Genomic DNA, 14,896 nt, shown 5'->3' with positions numbered 1-14,896 from the left:
CCTATTTGTATAATAGATCAGTCCAAAACTTTTCAGTGATCTGAAGTTTGATAACCTATAGATAATAATACTTCAATATACTTTTTACATCCCTATTTTTATAATAGATCAGTCCAAAACTTTCCAGTAATCTGTTTGGCTGTAAAAGTGGCATTGTCTAGTTGTGAAGTTTCACTGTTATAGTTGTAATTGGATAGCAAGGTTTTAATCAACATTGTTAGCTTGTCAGGTTAACAGCCCATCTGCCTTGTATAAGGACACTGCTGTCTCACTGCTCATCTCCAGTAGGCCTATAGTTCCAGACTTATCAGTAATAGCTCACTGTATCTATACTACACAAATATTCCAGTTCTGTAGGCAGTTTGGTTACAGCATTTCTTTAGTTCACTGTGCGGAAATTGTCCACTTTGCAGACCGTTTTACTGTATTCAACTTTACCAGTTAGCAGAGATCAATTATTTTTGCGTCATTTTTAGTTAACACAGATTATTGCTGTGCTGCATTGAAAGACATTTGGCCGTACAGTACTTCTTTTCTTGGTTCTATATTTGGAATCGACAAAACACATTTTAAAATTTGGATTTGGTACTAGCAGAATATAATGTCGACGACACTAACTTTGTGAGTAATATTTTTTTTTTATCTAGAAATAAATGTTTATTTATATTAATAAATTAAAAATTGTATTATTATTTTATGTGAATTATGGTAAAACTTTAATTTCACTGTTGACACATTTAAATTTAAAACATATTTTATATAGGTATAATCTGTGTGTTTTAGTAGATCATTTGTTTATTCAATCAGCATAATATTTTAATCAACAATAAAATGCTGGGCAAGGGCAGCTTAATAAGAAAGAAAATTAAGTAGAAAATTGTATAGAATTATATTCATGTTATTCAATGTTTAATTTTTGACAAAATGTCATTTTAATTATTGATGTTTCCTTTTGTTATGTTCCAATGTCTTCCGGTACTGAGGTGCGAAGACTTCCTTTATTAGTATCCCATAATTCCCAGAGGTAATACCTTTGAAACTTTCCTTCCTGGCTCAAATGTGTATCTAATTTTTCAGTCCCTCTCATCATGATTCTGTCGACAAGCGGTTCTGTCCCTTTTATGACCTGGGGTTAAATAGTCTGCAAATGTATACGGTTTTAAGAATAAAAATGTGTGGACTTCACTCAGGAAAAATAATGTTCTTCGGGATCTCAGCTGCTTTGTTCTTCCCCAAATGTAGGCCTACAGTTGGCGCCCACCTGGTTAATCTATCGGGTTATTACTGAATAGATAGTTCAGTTAGGGCAAAACAATTTATCCGTAGAGGAATTTGTTTAGCATGGTATATAGTAGTCATAGTTGTTTAAACCTCTGGCATAATTAGCCACAGTTTATTTTTTTTTTTAAACCTCTTACATTTTTTTTTTGCCTTCGTCTACTGTCCCGAAATAAAACCTTGCTATTAAAGGTTTCGAGAATAAAACAAAAAATTATCGCAACCTGGAAAATAATTTACTGATTCAATCTAAGCTCTTTGCGAAGTTGTTAAGCACCTGGAACATGCTGCTGCTACCAGATATCCAGAACTTCGTCAAACTTGTTCAACCATTCACAAAAACCACTGGATAACCCATTTAAATATCTGCAGAACAGTAGCATAGCTTTCATAGAATTGTCATAAAATTCTTTGTTTGATATATGAAATTTACTACACACAGTCCCAAAGAACCGATGTGTACCCTTGCATAATTTTCCAGACCACCCCCAGCCCCGGCGAAAATCAGATGAACAGCCATTAAAACTTGTCAAGGTATGATTAATAAATTTATCCGGGGACGTCCCCAGAACATTGGTTTTCGGAAACGTATACCCTTATAAATGAAAGTGTAAGTGGCTACTGTACATGTGTAGGATCTGCTGTTGAGGGTGACATGCTTTTCAAACTGTCAAGCTTCAATCATACTAGCTTATTCCCCCTGGAGGCAAAGTACAAGTTGTTAGCCTAACCCCAGTCCTTCCATCTGTTATGTTCTGTTTGTCTAGCCTCCAAGCACTCCCTGTGTGTATTGACCAACAAACCTAATCATAACAGCCAGCCAGAACTTATTGATAAACTTAAACTTATAAAAATAATCCTTTGTTGCCGGTAGGTTGTATATGTGTTTGAATAATGTATCTTTAGCTATGACAGGAAGGAAACTTAAATATAAACTTAAAGGTAAACAATAAACCACAATATTGAAGGATGATTGTATTTTATAGCCAATAAACTTTAAGCAACTTTGGTTTTCAATAGTAGAATCTGTTTCTGTATAAATGCTGAATTAGCCTTAGTTTTTACTCGGGGTACCCGAGTCTAGGACTCTCTCATCTTCTCCTTTTCTTCCATCCGACACTATTAAGTAAAAAGTGCGATTTATAAAGTACTACTCCTCCCTTATTCGTTCTAGTTTTGAGCTGGGATTTGGCATGTATATACTACAGGGACATGTCCTCAAAGCTATAGAGCCGGATTTTAAAATTTCAAACCGGATGCAGCCATATGACGTCTTGAAGATGGTACCGTATAGCTGTATAAAATATTTGGTAGCGAGGTTATTGATGTCTGTATGGCGTCACATCCCGTCTTATGACGTCATTACAGCTTCTTTTGCTGTACCCCGAGTATCGCACATTCGTGCTTGTTTTACATGAATTCCAGCCTTCATTGTAAAATGTGACACACTCAGGTGGTTGATCTAAGGTCAGTGCAGCAGTGATCATCATTACCTGTAAACTGTATCAATCAGTGTTGACCAATTAAATGGTGTTCCAATAAGTAATCTAATAGATGATTTTAACCATTAATCTGGGAACAGCCATTGGGCAGATCCGGGATTTTTCAGGAGGGGGCGCTAACATGTAATAATAATAGTAAAAAATAGATATCAAAAATTAGTTTATAATTTCATTGTAGCTGTGAAAAGAGGGGAACGTTCTCTCCAAGTGTAACCCCTGGATAACCCCTGCGCCATTTTGTTGTTGACAGTATTAACAATTTTTAAAAATAAATAAAATAGTACAGTGTTGTCATAAAATCCTTTCACACTAAACGGTCCCAATGGACTGATATACCCCAAGAATTTACCGGGTCAAAACCCACTAAATCCAGACGTGTGGCCATTAAAAACGTGTTAAGAAATGATTAATGGAACGTATTGTAAGCCTACCAAACAATGCCTGGAGTCTTACCATTGACTCTTCTTAAATTTGTCATTAAAACGTTAAATTCAGACAAGTTCTTAATTGTCATTGTCGTGTACAGTCCATATAAAATGAATGTATCACCAGTGACATGATCTTTAGAATTGCTATAATAATAAATGTGATATGTTACATGTTTGTGTTGAGTTATTTCTAGAATTACTGGAGGCTGTGGCCTTTTTTCAAAGCCATGTGCCTTAAAATAACATTAGTTTAGGACACAGAGTTCATGTTGTAATTTATTTTTTTTATAATCAGGGCTACTTTTTTGTACGCTAGCAAACCTTTGCTAGTTCCACATATCTAACTAGCAAAATGAGCAACCCAACTTGCGAATACGCACATTTTAAAAAATTAATTGATTTTACAAAATGTTGAATTGACAGTAATTAATTAGCAGATCAAGCCACAAGTACTTTGCCTTCTACACTAAAAAGTGATTAAAAATTACAATCAGCAAACATTTGCTACAACTGAACCCAAGGGAATACCTTAGGATTGGTATGTGGCCTAAATATGAGTGTACACTGATTAGGGGTTGGCTGTTAGTAATAATACTTATATAGCCCCTCATCCGTTTCACACGAAAGTGTACCCTTAATTGGGGTGTCCCAAAGAAGGGGTTCTAATGCATTTTTCAAATCTTCACTTACCAAATCAATTTCTAATTGCTAGTTTACCATGTTGAACTATGTGCCCTGATAAGAACTCGTACTTTCTCCCCAAGTCTCACATGTTATAATCTATAAGTTAAGTTTAATACAAAGTCAAATGTTATGTTATTTTTCTTGTTCTTTGTACATAAACACTGGGCTTAGAGAGTTGGCTCTGGTTAGTGATTCTACAAAGGGGCTTTGTACTGTATGTTAATTAGTTTATGTGAGTACTAGTCATTTGTAATTGAAAGTAATGACAAGACCACATGATTCATAATGGCTTCTACATTTTGCTGAATAGGTTTCCTTGGTTTTTAGTGAAGAATGGACATAGTCTCTGTGCTGAATTTCTAAAGAATAGGCCTGGATCATGTATACAATATCGATGTTCGCCTACAAAACAACTTACAGAGAAAAAAAAGCGTTTAAAGTTATCAGTCATCGATTAACTATGCTCTATGATTGAGATTTCCACAAAAAAAATTTTTAAAAAGAGATTGATTGATTGCTATTATATTAGAAAAGAAAGCTAGTTTGAAATAGCTACTGTATTATTAAATTTACCATGATTCTGCTGCATATCCACCACATTTTTGCTATTCTTATGCTTCCAATCAATACTTTTTTAATGAATGGGTGCTCATCAATGAAAGTGTTAAAAAAGTTACCCAAAATACAATGGCATCAGGCTAACAAACATTGAAGATGCTGCAGTACAGATCAATAAAATAACCATTATTTTGAAGATAATTTATTAACATATCTTTGTATCAGTTTATTATCAGCAGAAACCGGCTTATCGACCAACAGTATATGATTGGCCAATATTCTTAGTAATAATAGTATTTATCGGGCTCACATGTGTCAAACTATAGTTTAATCCTGGCTTTGGTACACCCTTCTTTAGAGTACACCCCATTTAAGGGGATACTTTGCTGTAAAACAAATGGAGGCAATGTATGTTTTAACACATACAACCAACCCGTATTCCGTGACTTCGTAACAGCAGACACTTTGATACAAATGTGTCATTATTTGGCCCGGTTCTGTTGCAATAGTTTTTCAAATGAGCATCACACCCCATAGGGTATACTTTGCTGTAAAACAAATGGCGGCAACACTACAACCAACCCCCGTATTCTGTGACCCCTTAACAGGGGACACTATACAATATGTGTCCTAATAATTGGGTTTCTATTGTCAGTTTGGAAATGAGTATAGGATTAGGTACACTGTGGTTGTGTGGTTGATTTTCCTATGTTGTAAAGGTAAGAATGTCATTGAACTATTTTCAGTATAGGTAATGAATGAGTGATGTATCATTAAGATCTGGTAGACTGTGGTTGAAATTGTATCCAATTGTAGAACCTTGACTTTAAGATGAACTGACTGTTTTGGGTTACTGTATCCAATGACAGACACATGTCAATCTGATGCCATCACCTATTTTATAATGTGTTAATTGTTAATTGTTTACATTGTCTTAAGCTCAGTCTACACATGGAGTGGAGAAATAAGTGATCTACACTATCAAACTTTATTTGACAAAAAATATTTCCATATATGGACATGATAATGTCATATCACTACCATATTTGGGCATATTTAGGCATATTACTACTATATTTGGGCACATCACATTTTTTTTGTCAAACTAGTTTATAGTTATCCAAAGTTTTATAAGAATAACCATGGAGAAATAAGCGATCCATGAAATAACCTATAACATGATTTTCCCTTAATAAACAATCTTCTTAAAATACCTCCAGGTCTAAATACAATTTTTAAGACCAAAAGATTAATGATAAAAGTGCAAATTAAAAAGGTGGGATTTGAGATTTTTTTTTAATGTGGTGAGGGATTCAGCTTTCCTGATTAACATAGATTAAAGTTCGTTTGAAGTAGTTTAGGATTTAATTTATTCCTTTTCATCTCCTTGTTTACTTTATCTTTGTGATAATCTTGATTAATATCTGTTTAATCTGTTGGTGCCAGAAAACCTAAATATTAAATATTTTCAGAACAATGGAAGATTGTTTACTGTTGCATTTAAAATAAGTAAACAACTTTGTTTTTATTTATTGTAACCTATTTCAAGAGCAGTTAACATTGCATAGCCATATCATGAGCAAGGGTTTCAAATCTCACTCGTTACATAATTCTGGTGGTATAACGAGTCTTCTCGGATAAGGACTATAAACCGTAGGTCCAGTGTATACATCTAGCTCATGTGCACTTTATGAGAACCTAGTACATCTTTCGAGACCGGCAACTGAATGAATGAAGACTGTATATTATTCTATCTGTATACTGTATTAGTTAGCTTGTATGTGTGAACAGCCTCTATGTAGTATAGGCCTACAATGGCTAGTGAGCAAGAAAAAGAAAATACTGTTGTAATAAAAAAGAAGGTTCTTGCCCAGAAAAGGTTAAACTGGTTATTTAATTTCAGATTAAGGAGTTTTAACAATAATAACAACAACAAAAAGTACACTAAATGCTAAAATATCGCAGTTCACATACATTTACAAAATACACAAAGGGCAAATTCTTGTTTTCAACTTGTTGATTGTATTTTAAAATTCTTTAATTCCTATGAGTCACCAAATTAAACAATACGGTAAAAACGGTGAAAATTATGTAATAGTTTCGTCCCTTTGTAACTGTCGCCAGACGAAAACCAAATAAAATTGTTTAAATTGTCTGACCTTGTTGAAGTTGGTGTTGTTTAGCTAGCTATTTATAAATTTACTATTCAAAAGTGTAAAGTGTTTTTGTAAACAAAATATTCTCGATAATACCTTAGTGATAGACTATTGAAAGTGTAAAATTAGTTTGACAAACAAAAACAAAATACGGCCGATCTGCGATGGAGACTGTCTATAACCTATTAAAAAACTACAATGTGTTTTGGCAAAAACATAATATGCCCGGTATTACCCTATACCAGGGTCGTAGCCAGTATTGTTGGTAAAGTTTTAACCTGACCGCTTTCTCACAGAAGCCTTTGGTAACTCTGGCCTGCACAGAGATTGTTCTCTTTTCTAGCGATCACCGCACCACTTTATTTCTTGTGGCTGCAGCACTGTATACCTTGTGTTAATAGTGTCTTTAAACTATTTAAACAACATGGCATAACTGGTGATATCTCAGAATACTTTAGAGTCTTATCTAAATGTAATAATAAGTATTGCCTAATTAACGAGATGTTGTGGATCAAAGAGATAAAACCTACACTCAATAAACAATCGGATTCCATCAAAGCTAAATTGTACTCAGTAGGAGGAGCTAATTACTTAATTAACCCTCAGTAGCATTTCCTGTCACCAACTTTGGTGCTTTAGTGCACATAATTATTATTGTTTTGTATTCACTTGATCTTGAAAATGGTTCTATGATGGTACCGAAACGTAAATCAGGTTTGACAAACAAAAACAAAATTAGCCTATTAGTAAATTACCTTACAGAATCTAGTATAAGCCTGTTTCTGCTGCATAATGTTGAATAGTTATTTCAGAATAGATGAATATTTGAATTTCTGCCAAGTTTTTGCTAAATAAAAAAAAGTCAGTGGTGTTTTTAGTCGCGTGAACGCGACCCTATAGTTCACTATGTCGGTCGGTCGGTCGGTCGGTCGGTCGGTCGTTCTGGTATCACTATGCGTTTTAGCACGCGACTTATGGCTGTTGGCCTTGTTAACTGTTATTTTAAGAAAAATAATAGTAATACAATAATAAAAAATAATAATTTACTATTGCTTGCAACATAAACAGGCCTATGATATTGCTTTTAAAGTTACATTTAAATTTTTTCTCATAGAAAACACTATACTATACAATAAACATTTCATATTGTTAAACTCTAGGCTTATGTTAATAATATCAGTGACACACTCATTTTGAAATTTCCATATTTTTTTTAAAATTAATTGATTTGTTCCTCCACAAAATAATTTCACTCTAATCAGTATTCTCCATTTTCTTTTGGGACTTAAATTTATAAATATATTTTCAATGATTCATTTTGTAAAAAAATTATTTTCATTTTGAAAAGGAAAATACATCTGTGGGGCACTTTTATAGACGATATATGTGAAAAGGATGGGGAAGGAAGGGTTCATGTTCACTATTCGCTAAATCTCCATTGCCAAGATTCATAAGAAACAGATGCACCTCAATTAATAAAAAAAATTAATTAATTAATTCGCAAAATGCAGTTCAACCTCAAGCACGCCCTTTTACCGAAGCAAATTTAGCAATTTCCATTCCAGAATCCTTCATGAAATGATGTTGCAATAATTTTGTTTACAGCACCATATTACCATCTCAAAACTCAGGCTGACAATGACTTGTTCCTGCCCGATGGGTCATCAGAGTTGAACCAAAATTTCTAACAAGGGAGATGTGAAGTTTCCATTGTAGGCATTGTTTTTCCTTTTTATATTTAATTTTTTTTAGTAACACTTGTATTGCCCTATGATTCTATCCTTGGTATGAATAATTTGTAGCTGTATGTAGGTTGTTAATTTTTTTGTCTGTTCCTTAAGAACATGGGTTTAGTGTTGGCCGACTGCCATTGTATTCGTCATCACAAATCTATATTTCCTTGGTAATATTATTTAAAGCCTCATTCACTCCAAATTAACTGAGGCAATATTATACCCTTCAATGGGTCAACTTCCTTCAGTTTTTTGACACATTGTAAAACAAACATTGCTGGTATGAAATGCATATTCGCAAATTTGTTTTGCAATGTTCTAGGTGGAAGATCCAGGAGTTTTCTAGAGGCCGCACTTTACCTGAAAAATGAAAATATGAACTGATTTTTATATCAAATTTTGATATTAGTGCTACCAATATGATACAACCTTCTCTCCTGGATCTTATACCGTGATACTTGTCTTGCTAATTGTAGTCGTTATAGAGTATCAGGTCGTCATTGACTTTCTATTTATATCAGACATATAAATGTTTTTTTTAAAATTGAATTTTAGTTTTTTTGTAAAACATTATTCCCGTTTGGGTAAAACATCAAAACATGTTTTTAAACTCGCATATCAAGTATTTAGTAGTATCCATATTTTATAATTTTTCATAATTTTTCAAATACTTTCTTTTGTAAACCATATCAAAATCGTGAAAATATGTACATCTAATAAGTCCTCAATATTCTGAATTTCTATAACCTGATATGAAATAGGCCTACAGTATGAAATGAATAGTTGAGCTATCATTGTCACTATTTGCCTTATCATGGTGCTAGGCCGTGACTTGTGCACACAAACAGAGACAGCATCAACAAGAAGGCACTCTCCAGAGCCTAGGCCTTCCTTCTGATGGAATTTTACCCTGCTGAGAATCTATGTATCTAAACTCATTTAAGAGCGGCTCAGCATTGGTAAGATGCACGTAATAAGTGATTTGTGATGTTATTAGTTTCTCTGCAATAATGCTTTTGAGCTAAGCTGGAAGACAGCATGCATTGTTATTGGGGATTCCATTCATAGCTTCCTCGGTTGTTGTATGCTGCATATAGCCTACAAATTGTACAACCCCATATAGAATGGTCCGAGCCCATCTGCCTAGAACACCCTCTGGTTGTTTAGAAAAGATAAATAATACTCAAGGTAGGGTACACCTGTTTCCCTCCTATACACAAGTATCTTAATTATTTTCATTGAGCAAATTGTCAAGTGATTGAACAAATTGAACTTTTGCCAAAATGTTTTCATTTGTATAAATAATTCATTATTAAAAAAAACCAATACAACTAATCATTTGTTGTCTTTATTAATTATGGCTAAATTTTGCAAAGTAAATGCTGATTTCTCAATTCTTCAATTCTTTCCCAATTCATCTAAAGTCTGCTAATTGAATTTGGCTTTATGCTAGTATCATTTTGTTTGTCCAATTCATCCAATATTGTATGGCTTTTCTGTCACAAATTTTGTTTTTCTTTTTTTTGCTATGTTATGCATTTACAACCATTTATTTTTAATATAAATAATAAAATAATATAATAAGAAATGTACCATTTATAAATGAAGACATATATTTGTTTATTGGTTGTTATAAAACATAGTTTTCTAGATTTTAAAGGGTTCCTGAAATCCTGCTTAAAATATCCGGCAAATTCCTGTTGAAGCCCAGTTCTAACAGGATCATTTTTTTTGGCAGGATTCTGGAATACTTTTAAACGTTTTTAAAATAAAATGATCATATTAAGTAATTTCCTTTGATGTCACACTTATGGAGTTTAATATTTCTGTAAAGTATGCCTACATCAGAAATTTAAAAATCGTGCTTCCTATTGGCAATTCAATATTATCTTAATTTCACCACTTGTCTGTTCCAATAATGTTAACAAATTTAAAATTGACCAACTCAACTAAGAATGTCATAGTCATTCCTACAGTAATCTAAACGTATAATTTCATCAACGGGAAACGATTTATTATACAATCGACTTATTTCTTGTCGTCTGGCACAATTATCCAATCAGATAAACTGAAGGAATTGTCTGCACATATTCCCAAAAGTATTACGTCTTATTGGCCAATAGTTTTTATCATCCTTCTGTTTCCCTATATCTTTACTATTATTAGCTGTTAAAGAGGTGCAATATGTTCCTATTCCCTGTTTGATCATTTCCTGACAACCATGACAAATTATTGCTTGATTGAGCATAGAGAAATTATTCTATGATTGATAGGAGTAAAAACATTCCCTACTGCTCATAAATCGTTTTTAAACACTGTCTGTCTTGTCTTAACAGCACAGGTCACTTGAACAATTTGTTTCAATAAAAAACACACATGATTGGTCAATAGTTTGTTGAGGTCAACAGACTGGAACAATCTGTTTACAAAATATTCTAGAAGTAAATTCTGGAAAACAACATGCAATACAATTTTCTGTCTTGTTGGTTAATTTGTTCATGTATTTGTTTCACAAAAGCTAAAGCTAGTTTTATTCTATGCAACTCTTTGATTGCTGTTCTCTTGGTTAAAAAGTGCTCTTTGAGGAAGAATTGGTAGGGGTGGTGGTGTTTATGATGTAGTGGCGGAGAGGGTTGTTCAAACCCCTTGACTATATGACAGATTTGACATAGAATCAAACAACAAGTTTGGCCTCATTTTAATATTTGACATGTTTTAGCTACACTCTGATATAAATAAACACAAACATTATTGTAGTAGGTTAATAAAATAGACATTGATTGATATACTGTGACTTTCTCAGGTTATATTTCTTTCCTCAACACACTTTTGTTTGTCATTGCACGTGCTCAGTGCATAAACTCATTATAATATATTTTAAATCCTGGGGTTTCTTGGAACCTACAGTATTAACATGTGCAACCTTGTTCATATCACATTAAATCCTTGATATGTTTTCGCTTGTCTTTTGTTTTTTTTGTATTCTTTTTAAATCTTTTTTGTCTGGTATATTATTATCATATTTTCTGTCTTTACACCAAAGTTCTTATACTACTACTACTATGACTTTGATAAAAGACTCTTATACTATAAGAGTATGATGTGTTTTGTCTTCATGAACAAAATAAGTTTTTTTTTAATCAATTTTGCATATAATTTTTAATATTCTCAATTCATTATAATATTCATTCCTCATGTGGCAACTAATAAAAGAAAGAAATGCATAATTACACCAGTTTTTTCCATTATTTTGTTTTGTTCTGTTTATGATTATGGTTTATAGGTGATACAATGTTTATATTCTGTCCTTGTTTGTATTTGTAAGGTAAAGGTAAAGTCGAAACCTAAGCTAATGCTAACGGCCGTGGTGCCCATCTCCATTTCTTTAGCGTTTGGGCCAGACTCCACTAAGTGTGTATGTTTGTGGGGGTACGCTACTCCTCCCGCACAAACGAGTCTGATTTACCTTCCCAGTACTTTTTAACATACCGATACCCATTTCTATCACCTGGGTGGGGAGGAACAATGTGGATAAAGAATCTTGCTCAAGGACTCCACACTGCAGTGACTGGGCCAGGGCTTGAACCGGTCCAAGTCCAATGCTCTAACCACTGCGCCACAGTATTTGTAATTCTTTCTTTATTTTAATGTACCAATATTTCTGGAATGTTGAGTGCTGTACTATTTCAGAGAGAAATATTGCATAATGGTAAGGAATCCGACTAGCATTTGATAGGAATGGGTTCAAGCCTGTCTGTGCCTCAGGAAAAATGCTTTACTCTTATTACCTCATCCTTTGGATAGGATGTAAATCTGTTGGTCCCATTCATATATTAGTTAATGTAAAAACTCTAGGTGTGCTGATCTGGGTATGCGCTTCATTACTGGGTTTAGGTCCGTAGAGACCAAATTTTCTCAGTTTTTATTTAAGCATGTGGATGATCATAATTTCATTTACGTTAAATCCATCTAACAATTCTTTTCATATATTGTAATTTTTTATCACAGTTGATGTCATACAAGTGATGCACAGACTATAATAAGTGTCATGTTGGTTAATATAGCCTCACACTGCTGTAACAACATTCTTGTTCTAATCATTCTATCTGTTGGATATACAAAACCCAGTAGGAAGATTTGTTTAACAAATTTTCTAATTTTCAGCCTAATAACTTTCAGTGAAGAAACTGGTTTAAAGTGTATCTGGTTAAAGATACATTGTCACCCTGCAAAAAATAAAAACATTTTTTTTTAATATGCCATTTTAATGTCAAATAATAATAATAATCTTTTCAGGGTGTTCAGTTTTAGGTAAAATCATTTTAGGAACCATAATAATTAATTGAAAAAAATGAACATTTCTACTGCAGGTCCTAGAGAGATGATGTCACATATATCCCTACATATATTGAAAGAGGGATGATTTCTCTTCCCCTCACCTATTTTTTGATGAGGGATTTGATTTGATCATGGCAAGCACTACACTGTTGGTGGCCATGGGTCCGTGACTTTATATTCTGAAAATCCTCATTTTCAGTTTAGCATAAAGATGACTATAATTATATTTGGTACTTGCTTACATTTTAGAATTTTTCCTTTAAATGCTGTACCTTTTTAGTATTTTCATTTAGTTTTTTTTTTACATTCTTAAGTTAAATTTTAATATTGTTAAAACTTTCTATAAAAATTGAATATAAGTCCTAATTGAAAATAAGCAATTTTGTTATTATTTCATCAAGATATAATAGAATATTTTGACCGTCACCTGGGAACATTCCTTTATCTGCAGGGAAGAAGAAGATACCGAAAGTAAGATAATATGTTAATTTCCCAACCACCCTTGTTCTGTCTATTTATGTTAGCGATCACAGTTTCTGATGAGACGTAACCTCTGATTCAATTAGCATCTTCAATTTCTGTCTGACTCGTCATTAGTCCGCACGCTTCTTACATTAATAAAACGTTTCTATTGTCTTTGGAAGCTTTGATTATATCCCTTGACAGAGGTTGACTATGGCTAGCTGTGCTTTTAACTCTAAAGCAATATTAGTTAGGTTTTTGGTATTTAGATACTATTATAGAATAAATTATAGTACGACTTTATACTGTACTGTGGAACCTGTATTTTAGAGTATAACTTGGAGGACCAAAGTGTCCCCTTAATGGAGGTGTCTCTTTATGGCTGTAGTGTTAAAACTTGTACACCCTTCCTTCGTTTCACAGGAAATTATGTCGTTAATAGGGCTTTCCTTTGATTGAATGTTCTGCTATATTCAATAAACAAAAATATGAAACAAAAATTAAATGTAAAGGTATTTTATTATTGTCCTAAAGCTTAAATGGAAACTAAGGAAATTTGTATATTAGGCCCTCCACGGATTAGACCTTCCATGGACCCACGGCAGTCAGCAGTGTACGTCTACCAGATCAAAGAGACAAAACAAGCTAGACTCGACCTACTGTAGTTTCATAACTTCATAACATGTGCATAAAAATTGTGTTTGTAGGTCAAATCTAGGACTAACAGGTATAAAGACAAGTAACTACGTATACTCATCAAAAATCAAGTATAGGCTGCCTTGGGTTGTGGAATATCTATACTAAGTAACCCACCAACACTGTTTTTCACCCTGAAGCATTTGGTCAACTTCATGTTCTACTTTGTCTACTAAGTTTTTGAGTGAGAGAAATTGTAAAAAGCATGGTTGTGGTTTTAGATGACAACTGTACTTATAACAGCTCCATCAACACCAGTGTATTGCTTGCAACCTGTCACTCAACTACTTGAGTTATTACTGTACACACAAACATACAGCTAAGTTATACAACAATAAAATAAATATTATTTACTCTATAAATACTGTATCGTAAATCTTGCTTCATCTTGCAACCAGTGAATGCATTGGTTCTATTAAAGAAACGCATCCTAAATTTCAATGCCATTTTACCAGTGTTCTCAAGTGCTACGGAATGTCCAATGTCCGCAATTACTGCAGAAATTTGCCCCAATTACGGACATACAGAAATTAAGATAAATACTATGGAAATTATACAAACAAACTATGCAAAGTTAATAATAATAATAATATTTATTGGTTACTTTCCTTTAAAACGGAGGAACAGGTAACAAGAGGTTTGACCCATACAAAATGTTTACAAAATAAGTCATACAGTTATTACATACAGTTATTTCTGGCTGTTTACTTTATCGTTTTGATTTAGCTTTTCGCTTTTTTATTTGTATCTCCATTGAGATCCAGCCACTGATACCCACAGCATTGTCATTTTTTTCAGTAATTTGCCTTTGGATTTATATATATATATATATATACAGGTACAAAAAGTTAATAATGGTTCACAATTACATAATATCAAGCAGCACAAATTCTACTGACTTATTAACAGTCAAAAAAGAAAGAGAAAATAAATTGACCTTACATTATGGGAAAACCTAAGCAAAATGCATTAATTATTATGGACAAATCAATAACCCAAACGAAAAAGGACCTGCTTCCAGGGTTTCCGCCTATCATACGAAACACACAAAGGTGCAGTGG

The 14,896-nt window shown here is 33.2% G+C and overlaps 1 protein-coding gene across 1 annotated transcript in view; it reads left to right on the top strand.

Annotated features, from left to right (window-relative positions):
- Positions 1 to 486: 486 nt before the first annotated feature.
- LOC144856415 (uncharacterized) overlaps positions 487 to 14,896 on the top strand; it is a 38,988-nt gene continuing 24,578 nt past the window's right edge. Inside the window, exon 1 of the mRNA XM_078714421.1 lies at positions 487 to 621. Within this exon, the coding sequence (XP_078570547.1) occupies positions 602 to 621 (20 nt within the window). The 5' untranslated portion in view covers positions 487 to 601. The remainder of the gene's footprint in view (positions 622 to 14,896) is intronic.

The sequence above is a fragment of the Antedon bifida genome, chromosome 11 (genome assembly GCF_963402885.1).
Source record: "Antedon bifida chromosome 11, ecAntBifi1.1, whole genome shotgun sequence".
In the NCBI taxonomy this organism is placed as follows: Eukaryota; Metazoa; Echinodermata; class Crinoidea; order Comatulida; family Antedonidae; genus Antedon; species Antedon bifida.
The sequence above is the reverse complement of the archived record's forward strand: the minus strand, read 5'-3'. Positions and strand labels throughout refer to the sequence as shown.